The following is a 20,905-nucleotide window of genomic DNA, read 5'->3' as shown; positions in this document are numbered from 1 at the left end:
TATTTTAGTTCTGATGCTTTGGAGGAGGGGGAGGGGGCAAGTAGGGAAAGCATCTGAACTTTGACCTCATGCCCTGCTTTGATCCCTCTGGCCGGCTCAAAATACCATAGAGTAGCCGGAGTCCTGATTTGCAGAGGCGGCCTTGAAAAGAGTCCAGCCTCGCGGGCCTCCCTCAGGCGCCCTTCTCCCCTCTGGGAGCCTTTCCCCTCCCGCTTCTCGTCTCCGGGACAAGGCGCCAGGGCTCGCAGCCAATCAAATGCGCCTGGCTCCAGCGCGCCGGCCAATCGGAAAGAAAGAGGGCGGAGACCAACAGCCGCTTCGCTTTGTACACGGCTGGCTGGCGAGCTGCCTCGCGCGTGCGCGTTGGTTTAGCCTCGCGCTGTATACGCGGGATGGAACGTTGGGCGGCCGCGGCGTTCGATTCCCTGTCTTTGAACTCGGGACCTGGGTCGCGCGCGCGTGTCGTGTGAACGGGTTGACTCGGGAGTTGCTTTTTTGTTTTTGTTTTTTGCAACGCCATCTGCGGATTCTGAACTCCAGTTTCTGCCTTCCCCGCCCCAGGATGATTCCCACGACCCCCTCCCCCTGTGCTTCTCGAGCACGCTTCTGGAAGCCGTTCAGAGGTTTAGAGCCCATCTTCCTGCAAGGATGCTCAGCCCGGTTTAGATTTATTTTCGCTGTGGTTATAGTTGAGGCTGTGGTGTGCTGTGCCATCCAGAAAAATCGGCCAACCCTGGAGTCAGGTTAAGCGTGTTGTGGGAACAGAGGCAAAAGCTAACAGATGGAACCCCCTGCTGACATGCGAATAAGCTATTAGAGAGAGAGAGGGGGGACAAAGTGATCCTGGATGCACAGTAAAGGTCCTCGATTTACAAGCCTTCATTTAGTGACTGATGTTACTACGGTGCTGAAAAAAGTGACATTACTGTTTTTCACACTTGTTAGGTAAAGGTAAAGGTTCCCCCGCACTTGCGTGCTAGTCGTTTCCGACTCTAGGGGCCAGTGCTCATCTCCGTTTCAAAGCCGAAGAGCCAGCGCTTGTCCGAGGACGTCTCCGTGGTCACGTGGCTGGCATGACTAGACGCCAAAGGCTCACGGAACGCTGTTACCTTCCCACCGGAGTGGTCCCTATTTTCTACTTGCATTTTTACGTGCTTTCGAACTGCTAGGTTGGCAGAAGCTGGGACGAGTAACAGGCGCTCACTCTGCTACACGGCACTCGGGATTCGACCCGCCAAACTGCCGACCTTCCGATCGACAAGCTCAGCGTCTTAACCCACTGAGCCACCGCGTCCCTGTATTCACACTTGTTAGCAACTGGCAAGAAAGGTCCTAAAATTTTTGGCTCCGTTGTGGCTGTAAGTCGAGGACTCCCTGTGTTATCTTTGAACTACAATGCCTATAATTTGACTAATAATTTTGCCAGATTTATTCAGAATACTGGTAATCCTCGACTTACGACCACAATTGACCCTAACATTTCTGTTGCTAAGAGAGACATTTGTTAAGGGAGCTTTGCTCCAATTTTACGACTTTTCTTGTCGCCTTCGTTAACCGAATCGCCGCAATTGTTAAATTAAGTCAATCCGACGTTAAGTGAATCTGGCTTCCCCATTGACTTTGCTTGTCAGACGGTTGCAAGAGCGGATCGCGTGACCCCCGGGGGGAACGCCGCGACCGTCGTAAACATGCGCAGGTTGCCAAGCGTCTGAATTCTGATCACGTGACCACGGGGGAAGTTGCAACGGTCGTAAGTGAAAAATGGTCATAAGTCGCTTTTTTTCCAGCGCGAGTAGTAACTTCCAACGGTCGCTGAACAAGTGCTTGTAAGTCAAGGACCACCTGTAATCTGCCGATGTGGCAGAGATCGAATCAAAGCTTTATCGGAGTTTGCTGATAGGTTTCCCACGGTCTCCGAAGCTGCTGAACCTCCGGTTAACCATGAAAATTCTTGTTTTTGAAAAATCTCCGTAGTAGTCCCTCCGCCGTCTCCTTCTCCACACTGAGTTAATTGTGAGAGTCCATTGACAATCTACTCAGGAGGCCGTGGGTAAAATTTACAAGAGGTCAGCAGTGAGTTAATAGAGTTTCCGCCGCGGTGGCAAAGAGCCAAAAACGGCACCACAATTCAGAGGAAGCGGCAAGGCGAGAGGCCTGCAAGATTTGCAACAGTTTGCAGCTTTGAAGGGCCGCTGAGCCGGGCAGCAGCGGGAAGTGGCTTGACCGGCTGTATTGATTTTTACGATTTATTTGTGTCCCGACTTTTATTTTTATTTTTTACAAATAGCTCAAGGCGGTGAACATACCCAATGCAACATCCTCCTCCGATTTTCTCCACAACAACAACCTTGTGAGGTGGGCTGGCGAGAGAGAGAGAGAGAGAGAGAGAGAGAGAGAGAGAGAGAGAGAGAGAGAGATGGTTTTCATGCCTAAGGCGGGACTAGAACTCACCGTCTCCTGGTGATTGATCCAAAGCCACCCAGCCGGGTTTCATCCTAAGGTGGGACTACAATTGCCAGCCTCCTGGTTTTTGCCACCAAGTCTCCCCGTCAGCTTTCGTGTCTAAGGCAGGACTTGAACTCACCATCCCCTGGTGATTGGCTCAAAGTCACCCAGCTGACTTTCATAGTTAAGGCAGGACTAGAACTCAGAGTCTCCTGGTTCATTGGCCCAAAGTCACCCAACTGACACTCACACCTAAGGCTGGACTAGAACTCACTGTCTCCTGGTGATTGGTCCAAAGTCACCCAGCCGGCTTTCACCTCTCGGGCGAGACTTGAACTCACCATCTCCTGGTGATTGGCTCAAAAGTCACCCCGCTGACTTTCACAGTTAAGGTGGGACTAGAACTCCCAGCCTCCTAGCTTCACCATTAAAACAAGCTGGTTCTCTTTTGCTCCCTTTGGCTGGCTTTCGTGTCCGTCTGGGGGGCGGGAAATTGGTTGGAGACCCTGGTTCGAAACCCCCCCACGATGTTCCCAAAAAGGCCACTTGCGGCCTTGCAAAGTTGCACGGCTGAGGCCGAGCCACACTCATCCAGCTGCTTTATTTTCCTTGATTCTCCCCCCCCCCCCACACTTTCGGTAGTATGGTGTCTTTGAGGCGCCTTCTCTCCTGAGGCTCTCCGATCCACCCCGGAGCCATCTTTGCTTCTACCGGGATCTGCCAGTCCCGCAAAAATCCGGGTTCCTGCTCCCATGTCGTTCAGCGCCACCATCTTGTTCTCCCCGTCCCACGGGAAAGAAGCCAAATGCTGCTGTGGCACTTGCAAGCAGGAGCCGGGGGGTCCCGCCACGGCCCCGCCACCCCTACCCCCATCGTCCCCTCCGTGCACCCCCATCACCATCACGGGCACGGGGCTGACGGTCCAGTCCTCGGAGCAGCTGCTCCACCTCATCTACCAGCGGGTTGAAAAGGCGGCCAGCTTAGCCGAGCTGGCGCTGAACTTGGCCCGGGCCAACAACGACGCCTTGAGACGCCTCGAGGAAGACGTGGCGGCCCTGCGACGGGCACCCCTCGTGGCCCTCAAACCCAGCCCCGAGGAGCAGCCAGTGGACGCCGAAGACGAGGAAGACCTGGAGGCCGAAGGGTTCGGGAACGGCGTCCAGGTGGTCATCGAAGAATTGAGGCAGCTGGGAGCCGCGTCGGCTGCAGCGGGGCGATCCGAAACTTTGGCCTTCTCGCCCGTATCGGCCCTCGGTGGAGTACGTAGCTTGGAATTGGGGTGGGGTGGGGTGGGTGGGCTCTGTCTCTCCCGCTCCATCAAATCCGAGCCGTAGCCCCGTCCCGCCAGTCGAGCACAGATGGCATCATGAATAGTTGATGGCGTTTCCCGCGCTCCCTGCCAAACGCTCCTCCAGAGAGTGGCGATCTGGGAGTCGCGCCAAATCTGGGCTGGAGAAGCTGCAGCGGGAGAGCTGAAAACCCTGCCAGGGTTGGCAACGTCGTCCTTAGGCCGAGCTGGAACTGGGTTTGGCGCTGCTCGGGGTAAATGAGTTTGGGCTGAGCTGGCGGAGGGCTGGCAGCAAAGGAGCGTGGGAAAAGCTTCCGACAGGAGGAGGAAAACCGCCTCGCAGCCTCGGCTGCTCATTTGGGCCTGGCACGATTCCCCTGCACTGAGGGGCGATGAGGAGAGGCTTTCCTTTCCACGTGGGCGTTCAGAGCATTGTAGATTTTGCCTTCCTAGTCCTCGACTTACGACTGGGAGAATTCCTGCTGCTCACCAGGAGGCGGTTGGGCCCCATGTGACGACCTTAAGTTTCACAGGTAGTTAAGCGAATCGCTGCGTCTTGTTAAGTGAATCGTGGTCATTAAGCGAACCCGGCTTCCCCCGCTGATTTTACTTGCCGGAAGCCCTCTGTGATGGTTGCTAACGGCGATCGCGAATGACCCCGGGGTGTTGCGACCGTCGTAAACACCCGCCTGGTTGCCAAGTGTCCATATTTTTTATCATGTGTCCACAAGGATGCTGTAACAGTCATAAGTGTGGAGACCGGTCATGAATAATTTTTTTCAGTGCCTCTGCATCTTCAAACAGGCACTTAGCAAACGGTCATAAGTCGAGGACTATCGCTAATGTTCCAACGAATCTCCTTATTTATGCACGTACGTAGTAAGACTGCAGAGGAGTAGAGTTTTCAAGGATAGAGTGGCATGAAAAGTATGTTTCAAGGAATTGGGGGGCTGCTTGCTGCCCCTCCTCTCAAAGTGCTGAAGCAGAGAGGGTTAGAAATTGGAACACAGGTAGTCCTCGACTTACGACAATTCGTTAAGCGTCCGTTCAAAGTTACAACGGCACTGAAAAAACCCAACAGGACCAGTTTTCCCGCACTTAGAACCGTTGTCGCATTCCCCCACCTTCACACGCTGAAAATTCTGAACCTTGGTTCCTATTTATGACATTTGCAGCGTCCCGGAGTCACACGATTTCCCCCATTTGCGACTTTCCGGCTAGTCAAGTCAATGGGGAAAGCCGGATTCACTTAACAACCGTGTACCTAACTTAACAACTGTGGCAAGCAAAGTCATACAATGGGACGAAGTTCCCTGAACAACTCTTTGCCTAGCGACGACAATTTTGGTCTCGCTTTCAATGGATTCGTACATCAACTGTCTCACTTAGCGATCAAAATTTGGGGGGGGGGGCTTAATTTGCTCTGTCATTGCCAAAATCGTGTTCAGTATCACAATGGAGGGCCGTTGTGGTCGTAAGCCGAGGACTACCAGCAAAGGGGACTCCCGTTTGTGTGGGATGTGTGTAATTCTTCCTCTCCCGCCAGGTAGCCGAGGAATGTCCTACAGGAGACGCCCCAGTACCGCCGGTGTATGTTCCTCCTTCCTCCCCCACCCCACCGATGGCCCATCAGCCACTTCTGCAACCTCTGAATGACCCCCTCTCTTGTCCAGAGGGGTCCCCCACCAGCGCGACCCACGAGGAGACCCCGAACGGCGAACCCCATTTCTCTGTAGGCTTCAGCAGTCCCCCTTGCAGGAGCAGAAGCATCGGGCAGAAGAACGCCAGGCGCAAACGGGATCTGGTCTTGTCCGTGAGTTGACTTCCCTTCCTACCACTTTACAAGGCCTTGGTAAGGCCACACTTGGAATACGGCGTCCAGTTTTGCTCACCACGATGTAAAAAAAGATGTTGAGACTCTAGAAAGAGTGCAGAGAAGAGCAAGAAAGAGGATCAGGGGACTGGAGGCTAAAACATACGAAGAACAGTTGCAGGAATTGGGGATGTCTAGTTTAATGAAGAGAAGGGTGAGGGGTGACATGATAGCAGTGTTCCAATATCTCAGGGGCTGCCCCAAAGAAGAGGGAGTCAAGCTATTCTCCAAAGCGCCCGAAGGCAGGACAAGAAGCAATGGACGGAAATTAATCAAGGAGAGAAGCAACCTAGAACTAAGGAGAAATTTCCTAACAGTTAGAACAATTAACCAGTGGAACGACTAGCCACCAGAAGGTGTGAATGCTCCAACACTGGAGGTTTTTAAGAAGAAACTGGATAACCATTTATCTGAAATGGTACAGTTTCCTGCCTGAGCAGGGGGGTTGGACTAGATGACCTCCAAGGTCCCTTCCAACTCTGTAATTCTCTTCTAACCCAATAGCACGTGCCAGATTTGAAAGGAATCTTCTCTTTGCTCCCTGGTGGGAGAGCGAAGAAGAGCAGGGTGGACTTGAAAAAGACGACCTCCCCTCATAGAACGATAGTTCTGGCTTGGAAGAAATCAAGGAGAAACCCCACAATTATTATAATAATTATAATTATTATTATTACGGCCGAGCTTGTGACCCACAATACACCCGCCGTTCGGAAGGCTTGTTGTCTGAATCGTGTTTTTCATCACCCGGGACCGAGTTTGGCTGAATATCGCCTTCTCTTTTCCCCTTTATAGAAATTGGTCCACAACATTCACAACCATGTCGCTAATGAAAAGCGGTTTGATGGCGCGGAAAGGTGAGCTGTTGTGTGAGAGACAAATAAAATCAATAAGGCTTTGCTAATTACAGGCAGTCCTCGACTTAACGGCCGTTCGTTTAGTGACCGTTCGAAGTTACCACGGCACTGGAAAAAAAGTGACTTAGGACCAGTTTTTCACACTTAACGACCGTTGCATTATCCCCGTGGTCACGGGATCAAAATTCAGCCACGGGGCTACGAGTTCAGATTTATGACGGTCGCAGCGTCCCGGGGGTGTGTGTGTTCATGCTATCCCCTTTTTGTGACCTTCTGACAAGCAAAGTCAATAGGGAAGTTAAGATTCGCTTAAGAACTGCGTTTCTAATGTGATTCGCTTAACAACCGGGTCAAAAAACCAGTGGTGGGATTCAAATACGTGAACAATCAGTTCTCTGTGCGGATGCCGCTTCCGGAAGTCCGTTCTGGCCCTGGGCAACAAAAAAATTAGCTATCGGTTCTGCCAAACTGGTGCGAACTGGCTGAATCCCACCACTGGGCAAAACTCACAATTGTCTCACTTAGCGACAGAAATTTTGGGCTCAGCTGTGGGTGTATGTCGAGGACTAACCTGTACGTCTTTACCGTCTTGGGATTTCACTTTCCTGTCAAAGAAAGCTGTCGTGAGCTTTGGAACAAAGCGATCAGCAGACGGTGTGGTGTTTTCTATCACTTTGTGCAGTCCAAGGGTGTTTCGGTTGTTGTCTAATGCACAAAGCCGGCAAAGATTTTTCTTCCATTTATCCGGCTGCCTTGCTTCCGAGAAAAAAGTGGATCCCATTATCCGTTGTTATCAGCAGCGTCCGATTTATAGATTAGGTGCAAAGCGTTTTATCAACGGTGAGCAGTGCTTTGCTGTGAAAAATGGAAAACTGTAGCGGTAAGTCCTCAACGTATGACCGCAAAAATTTCAAATTGCTAAGCAAGAGAGTTAAGTGAGTTTTGCCTCCTTTTTACCATCTGGCTGGCTGCAGCTGTTAAGTGGATCCCTGCAAGTTCAGTTAGTAAACACGGTTGTTAAGTGGATCCGGCTTTCCCCCATTGTCTTTGCTCGTCGGAAGGTCGCAAAAGGGGTTCACGCGACCCCGGGACAACCGCAACCGTCGTAAATATGAGTCAGTTGCCAAGCGTCCAAATTTTGATCACGTGACCCTGGGGATGCTGCAATGGTCATAAGTGTGAAAAAATGGCCATAAGGTCTGTCTTTTCCCCAGGCATTGTGACAACAATACTGGTCTTTTAGTGACATTCTTGTGAATGCTCCAACACTGGAGGTTTTTATGCGGAGACTGGACAACCATTTGTCTGAAATTATCTAGGTTTTCCTGCCTGAGCAGGGGGTTGGACTAGATGACCCCCCGAGGTCCCTTCGAACTATTATTGTTATTATGATTATGATTTTATGCTAATTTTTTACTTCAGTTTTTGAAGTCTGCTAGGCCAGGGGTAGGCAACCTGGGCTCTTTTATGACTCATGGACTTCAACTCCCAGAATTCCTGAGCCAGCATGGCTCAGCTTGGAAACCTCTCCCTTTTCCCTCAGTGTGGCCGCCTCAGGAATTCTGGGAGTTGAAGTCCACGAGTCATGAAAGGGCCATAGATCCCCCATGCTGGCTCAGGAATTCTGGGAGTTGAAGTCCACAAGTCATAAAAGAGCCAAGGTTGCCTTGCCCTGCAGCTAGGCTATTTACTCTGTTCCTTCTTTTGCAGTATTAAATCAACCTGGAATATTTCCGTGGTGAAGTTTTTGCTGGAAAAACTCAGACACGAATTGGTTTCCAATCACCATAATTATACGGATAAGGAACTTAAAGGTGAGCTGGGTTGGTTTTTTTTAATTAATTTTTTTTTATTTTTTTCCCCCCACCCCATTTGGTTTCCAGGTTTCGCCACTCGAACCTACAGGTAGTCCTCAGCTTAACCACGCTTCGTTTAGTGACTGGAGTTACAACAGCGCTGGGGAAAAAAGTGACTTATGACCGTTTTTCACTTGACGAACGGTACATGTGGTCAAAATTCAGTGGTTTGGGCCACTGTTTTCGTATTTGTGACGGTTGCAGCGTCCCGGGGTTACGTGATCCCCTTTTGCGACCTCGGGACAATGGGGAAGCCAGTGTATTCGTTTAATAACTGTGGCAAGACAGGTCGTAAAATGGAGCAAAACTCACTTAACAAATCTCTCGCTTAGTAACAAGAGAAATTTTGGTCATAAGTCAAGGACTACCTGCATTCCAAATTCATCCCCCCCCCTCTTCCCCGCCCCACCCAAATCATTATATTCCTCTTCCGTCGTTAAACAGAACATTTTTTTTCCCTTCGGCTTTAGAAATAGCTTCTGGTGTTTATTCCAGAACTGATGGATGATATTTGAAATGTTGAATTGTGTAAACGGAGAGATACGTTTATAGCAGCCTTTGGCGATCTAGAGTGACCCAAATTCTGGCGTTCTGGGTTGCCGACTTGTGTACACTTGTGCACAGACACGCTTTCTTCTTTTAGGTGCTTGTGTGGCCTACTTTTTGACCAAGCGACGCGAATATCGGAATTCTCTCAATCCTTTCAAAGGGCTTAAGGAGAAAGAGGAGAAGAAATTACGCAGCCGGCGGTATCGGGTAAGGCTCGGCAATTCCGTACGTTGTGGGTGTGTCAAATCTGACAAAAAGAAGGACCAGGGCAGACACGATAATAGCTTTCCAATATTTGAGGGGCTACCCCAAAGAAGAGTGTGTGTGTGTGTGGGGGGGGGGGGTAAACCTATTCTCCAAAGCACCTGAAGGCAGGACAAGAAGCAACAGGTGGAAACTAACCAAGGAGAGAAGCAACTTGGAATTAAGGAGGAATTTCCTGACGGTGAGAATAATTAATCAGTGGAACGGCTTGCCACCGGAAGTTGTGGGTGCTACATCACGGGAGGTTTTCGAGAAGAAATTGAACAGCCATTTTTTCTGAAATGGAATAGGGTCTCTTGCTTGAGCAGAGGGTTGGACTAGAAGACCTCACAGGTCCCTTCCAACTCTGTTATTCTATTAGTCTAACAAAGAGAAGGACTAGGGGTGACATGATAGCAGTCTTTCAGTATTTGGGGGCTGCTACAAAGAAGAGTTGGGGGATCAACCTCTTCTCCAAAGCACCTGAAGGCAGGACAAGAAACAACGGATGGAAACTAACCAAAGCAAAGAGAGAAGCAACCTAGAACTAAGGAGAAATTTCCTGACAGTGAGAACAATTAGCCAATGGAACAGCTTGCCACCAGAAGTTGTGGGTGCTCCAACACTGGCGGTTTTTACGAGAGATTGGACAACCATTTCTCTTAAATGGTATTGCTGCCTGAGCAGGGGGTTGGACTAGAAGACCTCCGGGGTCCCTCCAATTCTTGTTATTCTGTAATTTGGTTGCAGGTGACCCGATGACTCTTATTCTGTTTATTACTTTGGGGTGGGGTGGGGTTTCGTCACGTTTTAAAAGTCAATACAAGGCTTCCAGCGATTTTATTTCACGACGTCTGCACACAAAAATTTTGAAGCTCCAATGTGGAAGAGGAAATTGCAGCAATGTTCCACTGAAATTTATGGAGAAAAAAACTATTTTCCCCCCACCCCACCTCGAGGGTGATGGAATAATAGGGGCTTAGCCAAGCGGCAAAACACAGATGTTAAAAGCAAACGACCACCAAGGCAGCCCGATCGGTTTCCTGTGAAAATATGAAATATTTAAAAGTGCAAATGTAAAATGTTTTAAAATTTAAAATCGCTAAATGCAAGCTGATCACGGGCTTCTCCGTTGACGTAAGGGAATTCTCCTTCTAGACTCCATAAAATGTTGGTCTCTTTTTTCCCCGACTCGGCGTTAGCTGTATTTATTTCCAAATGCAAACTTCCGTTTTTTACGACCTTCCTTTAATTGTATTTACAGAAGTGCCAGTTCCATTATCTTCCAGGGCTGATATACGATCAGGCTGGCAGTCTATCAACGTTACGGGTGGGATTAAGCCTTACTGGGTTTAATTTAGATTTAAGTTGTGGTCCCCCTCAGCTTTGCAGTCGATGGCAGCGGAAATATATACAGGGGGTGTCACGTCTTCCATCATCCTGCCTTCATCTACTCTCGGGCCTGGGACTTGTTTGGCAATATTCATCTTAAAATAAACGTGGAAGGAGATTCTCCGACGTTTAGGTCAAGGCTGTCCCAAAGGTGTTTTTTTTTCAAGAGGCAACTGGATTGTTCCCTGTTTTTTCTCTGAAGACTTTTCGCTTCTCATCCCAGAAGCTTTCTTCAGTTCTGACTGAATGGTGGGGAAATGGAAGGATTTATACTCCTTGCAGACAGCCGGTCATTTGCATTCTTTTAGAGAACTGTTGAGGTCACCTGGAGGTTTTCACCTGTGTCCTCGGGGTCACCTGAGCGGTGCAAATGGGTATGGGGCCTTCTTGGCTGCTGGAAGTTTTCTGCCCTGCGTCTCTTTTCCCTGTTGAAAGGCCTTCGAAGAAAAAAATAGTTGCCTCCTGAAAAAGCACCCTTGGAACAACCATTTCCTGGATCAGGGATAGGCAACCTTGGCTCTTTTATGACTCGTGGACTTCAACTCCCAGAATTCCTGAGCCAGCATGAGGGAAACTTTGGCCCCTTCATGACTCATGGACTTCAACTCCCAGAATTCCTGAGCCAGCATGAGGGAAACTTTGGCCCCTTCATGACTCGTGGACTTCAACCCCCAGAATTCCTGAGCCAGCATGAGGGGAATTTTGCCCCCTTCGTGACTCGTGAACTTCAACTCCCAGAATTCCTGAGCCAGCCACGCTGAGGGAAAAGGGAGAGGTTTCCAAGGTGAGCCATGCTGGCTTAGGAATTCTGGGAGTTGAAGTCCACGAGTCATAAAAGAGCCCCAAGGTGGCCTACCCCTGACCTGGATGATTGTGAATCTCCTTCAACATTTAGCCGTGCACTTCGGGAGGAACCCCCTTTGAACGGCGCGGGAGGATGAACGGAATTCCAGGGGGGAAAAAATGGCAGACTACGGGAACCATTTGCACTTCGGTTTGAGTTGCAGACAACACAAACTCATCCCCAACAGCCTGCGCGTCTCTTGGATGGAAGGCTCCACACCCATTTGCACCACTCAGGGGACTCTGAGGACACAGGTAAGGCCATCCAGGTGGCCTCAACGGCTCTCTAAAAGAAGGCAAAGGACCAGCTACCTGCAAGGTTGCAAGAGTTGGTTGCGTGACCTCCGGGGACACGGCATCCGTCATAAATATGAGCCAAGGGGCCGAATTGTGATCATGTGACCACAGGGGATTTTGCCACAGCCGTGTGAAAAAAAGGGTCACAAGTCACTTTTTTCAGTGCCGTTGTGACTTCAAACGGTCAGTAAGTGGGCGGTTGTAAGTCGAGGACCCACCGGTAATAGGGGTGGGGTGAAGAGGGGTTGTTATTGGCTATCTCAGCTCCATCTTCTGCAGCTTGTTGTCTCCGTATAAAAAAGGGGAATAGAGCGTTTCATCGTATTGCACCAGGGGACTGATCCAAATTGGGCAATATAGGTAGATCAGGGCTCTCGAAACCCGGCGACGTTTAAGACTTGTGGACTTCAACTCCCAGAATTCCATGCTGCCTGAGGGATTCTGGGAGTTGGAGTCCACGCAACTTAAAATGGCCAAGGTTGAGAAACAGGGCCTAGACTAGGGATCTTCAAATTTGGCCCTTTGATGACTTGTGGACTTCAACTCCCAGAATTCCATGCTGCCTGAGGGATTCTGGGAGTTGGAGTCCACGCAACTTAAAGCGGCCAAGGTTGAGAAACAGGGCCTAGACCAGGGATCTTCAAACTTAGCCCTTTGATGACTTGTGGACTTCAACTCCCAGAATTCCTCAGCCAGGCCTGGCTAAGGAATTCTGGGAGTTGAAGTCCACAAGTCCTCAAAGGGCCAAGTTTGAAGACCCCTGGCCTAGATGATTGAAGTTGATGGGATTTCTGCTAGTAATAATTGTTCCATCTTGCTCTAATCTAGCGGATCTTCCCTAGATAATTAGCTATTATGGATCCAGCTCATTACCGTTATCCTTGCTTTTGTGTAAACATTTCTTCTGTGTAATGAACCAGAAGAAAACAACAAGTATATCACACAGGTTGTGATATCAATGTACATGTGGCCTCATTTCCCCCCCCCCTCCCTTGTCTCCTCTCCCTATGGATGCCTGGAAAAGTATTTTCATCCTGGTTTAATTGGGGTTAAACAGACCAAATTCCGCAGGGTCTTCCTGCTGATTTTAGCTTTTTTGCTCAATATTCATTTAACCCTCAGAATAGGATAATTTTGAAAAAAAAATAATTCATCTCCCCTTTCAATCATCCATCCAGGGCCAGAAAGCAGCAGCAGACTTATAATAAATACTTGAGGAGAAAAAAGACCATAAAAATTCCAAAATGAACTTTTTACAAGACCAGACACGATTTTAAGTTTTATGCTTTGCTTAAACTAGCGAGGTCCCCTAATCGGGAAGTGTCTCTGGGATTTTATATATATATATTTTAAAGGTTAAGGTAAAGGTAAAGGTTCCCCTGCACACGCGTGCTAGTCGTTTCCAACTCTAGGGGCCGGTGCTCATCTCCGTTTCAAAGCCAAAGAGCCAGCGCTTGTCCGAGGACATCTCCGTGGGCGCACGGAACGCTGTTACCTTCCCACCGTAGTGGTCCCTATTTTTCTACTTGCATTTTTTTTACGTGCTTTCGAACTGCTAGGTTGGCAGAAGCTGGGACGAGTAACAGGCACTCACTGTTAAGCGGCACTCGGGATTCGACCCGCCAAACTGCCGACCTTCTGATCGACAAGCTCAGCGTCCTAACCCACTGAGCCACTGCGTCCCTTTTAAAGGTTATCACCTCACTAAGTTATGAATAGACGTCTAAGAGAAATAAATTCGATTTTTTTTTCCAGAGTTCACGTGCTTAAGATGATCCAAAGGCTTCCCGGCTTCTTAAAACAAACCCCCATAAAAACATTTTTTCCCCCAAGCAGCAGCTTATCTTCCATTTTGCTCCCGTGTATAGGTTGTGCTCGCCTTACAACAGTTCATTTAGCGACCATTCAAAGTTACGACGGCACTGGAAAAAGTGACTTATGACCGTTTTGCACTCTTAACGACCGTTCCACTATCCCCGTGGTCACGTCATCAAAATTCAGACAGCTGGCAACTGGCTCGTATTTCTGACGGTTGCAATGTCCTGGGGTCACGTGATTCACTTTTGTGACCTTCCAACAAGCAAAGTGAACGGTCCGATTCGCTTAACAGCCAGGTTACTAACTTTAAGAACTGCAGGGATTGCTTTAACAACTGTCTGGTTGTAAATTGAGGACTGCCTGTATTTAATTTTAACGGCCCCGCCCAGGTCAGGACAGTTTATTCCCCAACGTGCACGCGAGGTCGTAAAATGAGGCAAAACTCACTTAGCGACTGTCTCGCTCAGCATTTTACCATTGAGGTTGTAAACAGAGGACTCTCTGCATACAGTAAGTCCTCAACTTAAAACGGTTTACCTAGTGACCGTTCAGTGTTACAACACCGTTGGGGGAAAAACGACGTATGACCGTTTTTCCGACCGTTGCAGCATCCCTGTGATCAAAATTTAAAAGCTTGGAGCTGATTCATATTTACAACAGTCGCAGCGTTCCAGGATCATGTGATCCCTTTTTGAGACTTTCTGACGAGCAAAATCAATGGGGGAAGCCAGAGTCACTTAACAGCCCCGATCCTAACCTAACAACCGCAGGGACTCCCTTAACGTCCCGGTCAAGAAAGGTTGCAAAATGGGGCAGAAGTTCACGTGACAATTGCTTTGCTTAGCAACAGAACTCTTAGGCTTAATTGTGGTCGTAGGCCGAGGCCTGCCTGTATATTTAATTTTAAGGGATCAGGAGGGGTTTATTCCCCAAAATGTGCAGGGCCCAGGGTAGGTGGCCAGCGGAGAGAAACTCTCCCCAAAATAAAAATTCAGGAAGCCAGCCTGTGACGTGTCTGCATCCCGCTGATTTCCCAATATCGTTCAGCAAAGCCAAGATCTCACTTTGGTTTCCCAAAGGTGGAAAAAATTGAGCTGGTTGTGATCCATCGAAGCTTCCCTCGCCCATACTGCCCCCCCCCAGCAGCAGCTGCCATGTGAGTGTGTCTTTGCATGTGTGTGTGTATGTGTGTGTGTGTGTGTGTGTGTGTGTGTGTGTGTGTGTGTGATGCCATTGGCCTTAGCAAAGGGGAGTTGCAGGCCTGTCGAAGGGACCCGCCAGCTTCCAACTGTCCCTTGGCTGCCAAGAAGGGTTTGCATTATTCACGGCCATCCGATCCGTGAAGCCTGCGTTCTGCCTCTTTGCCAAATCCGCCTGCCAAATATGGGGCAGGGGACCCAGCCTTGCACGCATGCAAAGAACAGCAGAAAATATGGGTGGTCCTCAACGTCCAATCGTTCGTTCAATGACTGAAGTTACAAAACGTGACTTTGACGACTGTTGTCACGATTAGGATGTCAAGGAGGAAACTTCGGCAGCTACGTGCCTCTGCGTTTCAACCTGCCTTTAGATTTAAGGGGGAGGGGAGGTATTACTTTCAAGGGGATCAGATGGAGAAACGAAACTCCTACGAATGGGCTGAAGACCGCGAAAGCCTGAAACCTTTTCAAGGACACCAGAACAGGTGTGGATTGGAAGCAGACGGTTCCCATAACAAAGTAAACTTGTGCGTACGGCCTGCGTGTAAGACATTGGGGAGTTTGGCTGGGAAAATTATTGCTTCGGTCTACGAATTGGTGTTGGGAACCTCAGAGTTAGCTGTGCTTCGACATAACCGCGCAGTGTATTCAGTAAACGTAGGTACGTTTTTCAGAGACGGAAGTTTTGTTTGCACTCGAGCTGGATGTTGACATAGGAACTTTGCGGCATCATCAGGATCGCGGGTTCAAAGTTCAGAGACTTGGCAACTGGCTCATATTTATGACCTTTGCTGTGTCTTGCGGTCACGCGGTCCCCTTTTGCGGCCTTCTGACAAGCAAAGTCCAGGGGGAGGCTTAACAACCAGGTTACTACCTTAGCAGCTGCCGTGATCCACGTAGCAGCTGAGGGAAGAAGGGGTAAAATGGGGAAAACTCACTTAACAAAGGATTCAGCCACAGAAATCTCGGCATCAATTGTGATCGTAAGTCGAGGACAACCTGGAAAGAGGTGAGGGCCGTTGTGATAATCCAGGAAGGGCTGTTAGTATCAACTCTTTTTTTCCTCTCAAAAGATGGTTACGTTCCTCATCACACAATAACAGAGTTGGAAGGGACCCCTGGAGGTCTTCTAGTCCAACCCGCTGCTCAAGTGGAGATCAGAGGTACCCAACCTTTGGGGCACCAGGGACCGGTTCCGTGGAGAGAGGCTTTTCCGCGGACCGGAGGGTGCGTAGTTTTGCCTGCTGCCTGCATCTCACAGATGGGGCTTTGCTTGTTTGTGCGGACCGGTTGCTGGCATGCCGCGGCCTGGTACTGGTCCACAGACCTGGGGGGTTGGGGAGCCCTGCCCTAGATCATTTCAGACAATTTGGGTCTCAATTGTCGCCATAAGTCAAGGACTACCTGGCAATAGAGGAGGACAGATGGGCAGGCAACGACGGGAGCAAAGGCCGTTGCGATTGTAATCCAGGAAGAGCTAATCTCTCTCTTTTTTTTTTCTTTCCAGCTTTTTGCCAACCGTTCAGGGGTGGCCCGGCTACTTGGCCCGGAAGAGCAGCTTCTGTGGCAAGGCGTAACCGAAGAGCTGATGTCGGATGAGGAAGACAGCGCCCACGAACCCGGCGTGTGGGTGGCACGGCCCCCACGCTTCCGAGCGACGCCGCTCAGCCAGCTCTGCTACCGTCTGGATGCCAACTCGAAGCACGGCACCAAAGCCAACCGGGTGTACGGGCTGCCCTCCGAGCGCTTGCCCTCTGGGGAGGTCCAGCGTCTGCCCCCGCAGCTCTACAACCCCCACTTTCAAGAGGAAGACCCCAGAACGGGCACCCCAGCCCACCTGCCCAGCCACAAAGCTTTCGGCCCCGAGCTCAGCTCGTTTGTGGAAATCAAAGTGGAAAAAGACGAGTAAGACTGTTTCGGCTCTTTGCAAAAAAGGACCCGCCGAATAAAACCCAGAGAATGGAGGCCGGGTTGGGTGCAAAGTTTTCTTGGGTTGTCTGAATTGGAGTTGAGGAAGGAGAGGGATAGAATCAAGGTCACCGTGAAGTGCTAATACCACTTTACAAGGCCTTGGTAAGGCCACGCTTGGAATACGGCATCCAGTTTTGGTCACCACGATGTAAAAAAAGATGTCAAGGCTCTGGAAAGGGTGCAGAGAAGAGCAACAAAGATGATCAGGGGACTGGAAGCCAAAACATATCAGGAACGGTTGCTGGAATTGGGGATGTCTAGTTTAATGAAGAGAAGGACGAGGGGGGACATGATAGCAGCCTTCCAATATCTCAGAGGCTGCCACAAAAAAGAGGGAGTCAAGCTATTCTCCAAAGCACCAGAAGGCAGGGCAAGAAGCAACGGACCGAAATTAATCAAGGAGAGAAGCAACCTAGAATTAAGGAGAAATTTCCTAACAAGTTAGAACCTTGGTTCTTGTATGACTCGTGGACTTCAACTCCCAGAATTCCTGAGCCAGCCACGCTGAGGGGAACGGGAGAGGTTTCCAAGCTGAGCCATGGCTGGCTCAGGAATTCTGGGAGTTGAAGTCCACAAGTCATGAAGGGGCCAAAGCACAACGTCCAATCTCTTCTTAAAAAACCTCCAGTGATGGAGCGCCCACAATTTCTGGAGGCAAGCCGTCCCACTGGTTAATTGTCCTCACTGCAAGGCTTGGAAAAGGACGATGGGCTTCATTCGCTGAGCTCCCATTGAGCACTAGGAGACAACAGCGGCCATTTTAAGAGGAATCTTAAGAAGATAAGAAGTTGCTGAGACTCTAAAAAAAGAGTGCAGAGAAGAGCAACAAAAATGATTTGGGGGCTGGAGGCTAAAACATATAAAGAACAACTGCAGGAATTGGGTGTGTCTAACAAAGCAGAGGACTACGGGTGACGCAATAGCAGTCTTTCAATATCTGAGGGGCTGCCACAAAGAAAAGGGGTGGGGGGGTCAACCTGTTCTCCAAAGCACCAGAAGGCAGGACAAGAAGCAACGGACCGAAATTAAGCAAGGAGAGAAGCAACCTAGAACTAAGGAGAAATTTCTTGACCGTGAGGACAATTAACCGGTGGAACTGCTTGCCTCCAGAAGTTGTGAATGCTCCAACATTGGAAGTTTTTAAGAAGAGACTGGAGAGCCTTTTATCTGAAATGGTGTACAGTTTCCTGCCTGAGCAGGGGGCTGGACTAGAAGACCTCCAAGGTCCCTTCCAACTCTGTAATTCTCTTCTAACCCAACAGCACGTGCCAGGTTTGGAAGGAATCATCTCTGTTCCCTGGTGGGAGAGTGAAGAAGAGCAGAGTGGACTTGAAAAAGGGGATCTCCCCTCATAGAATGATAGTTCTGGCTTGGAAGAGATCAAGGAGAAACCCCACTGTTGTTTAAGGGGAGAAGAATGCAAAGAGATTTTTCTGCCTTTCAACTTGATTTAAGACCAAACAGGAAGCAAAGTTGAGGTTCTGCAAGAAGCCACCTTGACATCACAAATGGGGTTGGACGAGGAAGACGGGAAGGACGGACACTTCCTGTCCTGCAGCCTCCTTGCATTTCAACCCGCAAATACAGGCAGCCCTCGACTTACGACCACAGTCAGGCCCAAAATTTACGTTGCTAAGTGAGAACATTTGTTATGGGAGTCTCGCCCCATTTTGACGACTTCCCTCGTCACATTTCGTTAACCAAATCGCCGCGGTCGTTAAATCAGTTCGCACGGATGTTAAGTCCATCTGGTTCTCCTCTCGATTTGCGTGTCATTACACTTTGCGTAAAAATGGGCCCCAAATCACTTTAACGAAGGCCCTGCTTAGCCGCCGAGAATTTGGGCTCAATCGTGGTCGTTAAGACGAGGACTAGCAGTATACTTTGCCTCCTGAATGGCAGCTGTTACAGGCCGGGCGATCGATGGATGAGTTCCTCCGTCAGCGAGTTGCGCGCTGGCGAGGAGGGGAAATTTTGGCGGCCTCGTACGCTCTCGTTAGCTCAGCCGTTTGGCTGGAGGCACCTTAGAGCAGGGGTCCCCAAATCCCGGTCCGTGGACCGGTACCGGGCCGCGACATGCCAGCAACCGGGCCACACAAACAAGCAAAGCCCCATCCGCGGGATGCAGGCAGCAGACAAAACCACGCACCTTCCAGTCTGCAGAAAAACCTCTCTCCACGGAACCGGTCCCTGGTGCCCAAAAGATGGCAGACCTCTGGCTTAGAGGCAGGTCTCTTGTTTTCTTTGCAGAAAGATTAAACGAGGCTTTGTAAAAGGAAGAAAAAAATGATGGGCTAAAACAGAGGTCACCAACCTTTGACGGTCGGCGGACCGGAGGAAAAGGGAAGGGAAAGCATTTTACATGGGTGGGTGCGTGCACGTACGCACAGGGCTGCAAATGGGGCAGGGCTAGCGCTTGCGTGATAGCAACCCTGCCCTGTTCTTGTTTGGTGCATTGCCTTGTTTCTGCGCCCACCCCTGGGGCAGCAGTAGACCTTTTTGCGCCTTGCAGCACAATGGCAGCCTGTTTTTGTGCCCCGTAATGCAGCGGTGTCCCATTTTTGTGTCGTGAGGCGCGGCGGCAGCCAGTTTTTGCACCCCCTGGCGCGGTGTCCTGTTTTTGCACCCCGCAGCACTAGCACAAGTTTGGGGTGGCAAGCCTGTCCTGTGGCCACGGCCCACAGGTTGGGGACCCCGATGCTAAAACATTTCTGTGTCATATTAGCTTAGCACATCCTGATTTTCCTTTTGGCAGAAGGAAAAGAAATCAGAATGAAGGGCCCCCGTCCCGTGCAGGGGGTTGGACTGGATGACCTCTAATCTCCCTTTGCAGCCCTGGGATGCTGTGATCTCTGTAAGATGGGCAGGGACACTTTGACAAGAGGAACGCCCGGAAGGCTGCTTTCACACACGAGAGCGCGGGTTGTTTGGCTTCCAGCTTTGCCTAGGTTGAAACTCTGGGGTGGCGTTTTTTTTGTTTTTCTTTGCTTTTATCCTGCTTCAACGTTTTTTATAAATAGCTCATTCTTCCTCCTCCTCTTTTCCCCACAACAACAACAACCCTGCAGTGTGGGTTGGGCTGAGAAAGTGGGTCCGGCCCAAAGTCACCCAGCCAGCTTTCATGACCAAGGCAGGACTAGAATTCCCCGTCTCCTGGTGATTGTGCCAGAGTCACCTAACCGGCTTCCTTGCCTAAGACGAGACTAGAATTCCCCGTCTCCTGGTGATTGTCCCAGAGTCACCTAGCCGGCTTCCTTGCCTAAGACGAGACTAGAATTCCCTGTCTCCTGGTGATTGGCTCAAAGTCACCTAGCCGGCTTCCTTGCCTAAGACGAGACTAGAATTCCCCGTCTCCTGGTGATTGGCTCAAAGTCACCTAGCCGGCTTCCTTGCCTAAGACGAGACTAGAATTCCCCATCTCCTGGTGATTGACTCAAAGTCACCTAGCCGTCTTCCTTGCCTAAGACGAGACTAGAATTCCCCGTCTCCTGGTGATTGGCTCAAAGTCACCTAGCCGGCTTCCTTGCCTAAGACGAGACTAGAATTCCCCGTCTCCTGGTGATTGGCTCAAAGTCACCCAACCGGCTTTCACGCCTAAGGTGGGACTAGAACTCTCCGTCTCCTGGTGATTAGCCCAAAGTCGCCCAGCCAGCTTTCATGTGTAAGGCTGGACTTGAACACACAGCCTCCCGCTTTCTAGCTTGGTGCCTTAAACCGTCTTTATCTTCCGTGCCAGGTGAGAGAGGATTTAGGCTTGCCTCAGTTTGTGGGGAAACCCTGGATCGTCTTGGCATCTGTCCCCCCGTTGGGCGCTGGCAGATCTCTTTGTTTTATTTGCAGGAAGATTAAAAGAGGGTTTGCAAGAAAGCGAAAACGGCACCAGCGAAAACATTTCTGTGTTTCCCGCGCGAGCCCTGCCTGTCCTCTGGTGGCTCCTCTTAGTAGTACAAACGGAGGAACGGTCCAAATCTTAAGAAACAGGCAGTCCTTACCTTACGACCGTTCGTTTAGCGACCAAAGTTACCACGGCACCGAGGAAGTTGACCTACAACCGGTCCTCACATTTACAACTGTTGCAGCAGCTTCCCCCCCGAGCCAGGATGATCAGAATTTGGGCACTTGGTAACGGGGGCGACGTACTTACGACGGTTGCAGCGTCCCGGGAGATCACAGGTGTTTGCCGTTTGCGACCCTGTCAGCAAAGTCAACGGGGTGGTGGTGGTGGGAAGCTGGATTCGCTTAATGACGGCAGCGGCTTTAGTCACAACTCAAGGGGC

At 50.1% G+C, this 20,905-nt stretch overlaps 1 protein-coding gene across 1 annotated transcript; it reads left to right on the top strand.

Moving 5' to 3' along the window:
• The first annotated feature begins 3,170 nt into the window (after positions 1-3,170).
• Positions 3,171-17,145, top strand: LOC308676079 (uncharacterized protein C14orf93-like). Its single transcript, XM_081341792.1, has 6 exons — positions 3,171-3,704; positions 5,280-5,546; positions 6,399-6,460; positions 8,171-8,274; positions 8,960-9,072; positions 16,165-17,145. The coding sequence occupies exons 1-6, from the start codon at positions 3,198-3,200 to the stop codon at positions 16,564-16,566; spliced, it is 1,455 nt and encodes a 484-aa protein (XP_081197918.1). The 5' UTR covers positions 3,171-3,197; the 3' UTR covers positions 16,567-17,145.
• Positions 17,146-20,905: the final 3,760 nt, after the last annotated feature.

This window comes from Vipera berus, assembly GCF_964194415.1.
Source record: "Vipera berus genome assembly, chromosome: W".
NCBI classification, from domain to species: domain Eukaryota; kingdom Metazoa; phylum Chordata; class Lepidosauria; order Squamata; family Viperidae; genus Vipera; species Vipera berus.
This window is presented reverse-complemented; position numbering and strand designations above follow the sequence as displayed.

Bases quoted from the DNA above. Each gene is read 5' to 3' on its own strand.
- LOC308676079 (XM_081341792.1), top strand. From the start codon at position 3,198: ATGTCGTTCAGCGCCACCATCTTGTTCTCCCCGTCCCACGGGAAAGAA. The intron at 3,705-5,279 runs GTACGTAGCTTG...CTCTCCCGCCAG, and splicing joins CCGTATCGGCCCTCGGTGGA to GTAGCCGAGGAATGTCCTAC. The intron at 9,073-16,164 runs GTAAGGCTCGGC...TTTTCTTTCCAG, and splicing joins TACGCAGCCGGCGGTATCGG to CTTTTTGCCAACCGTTCAGG.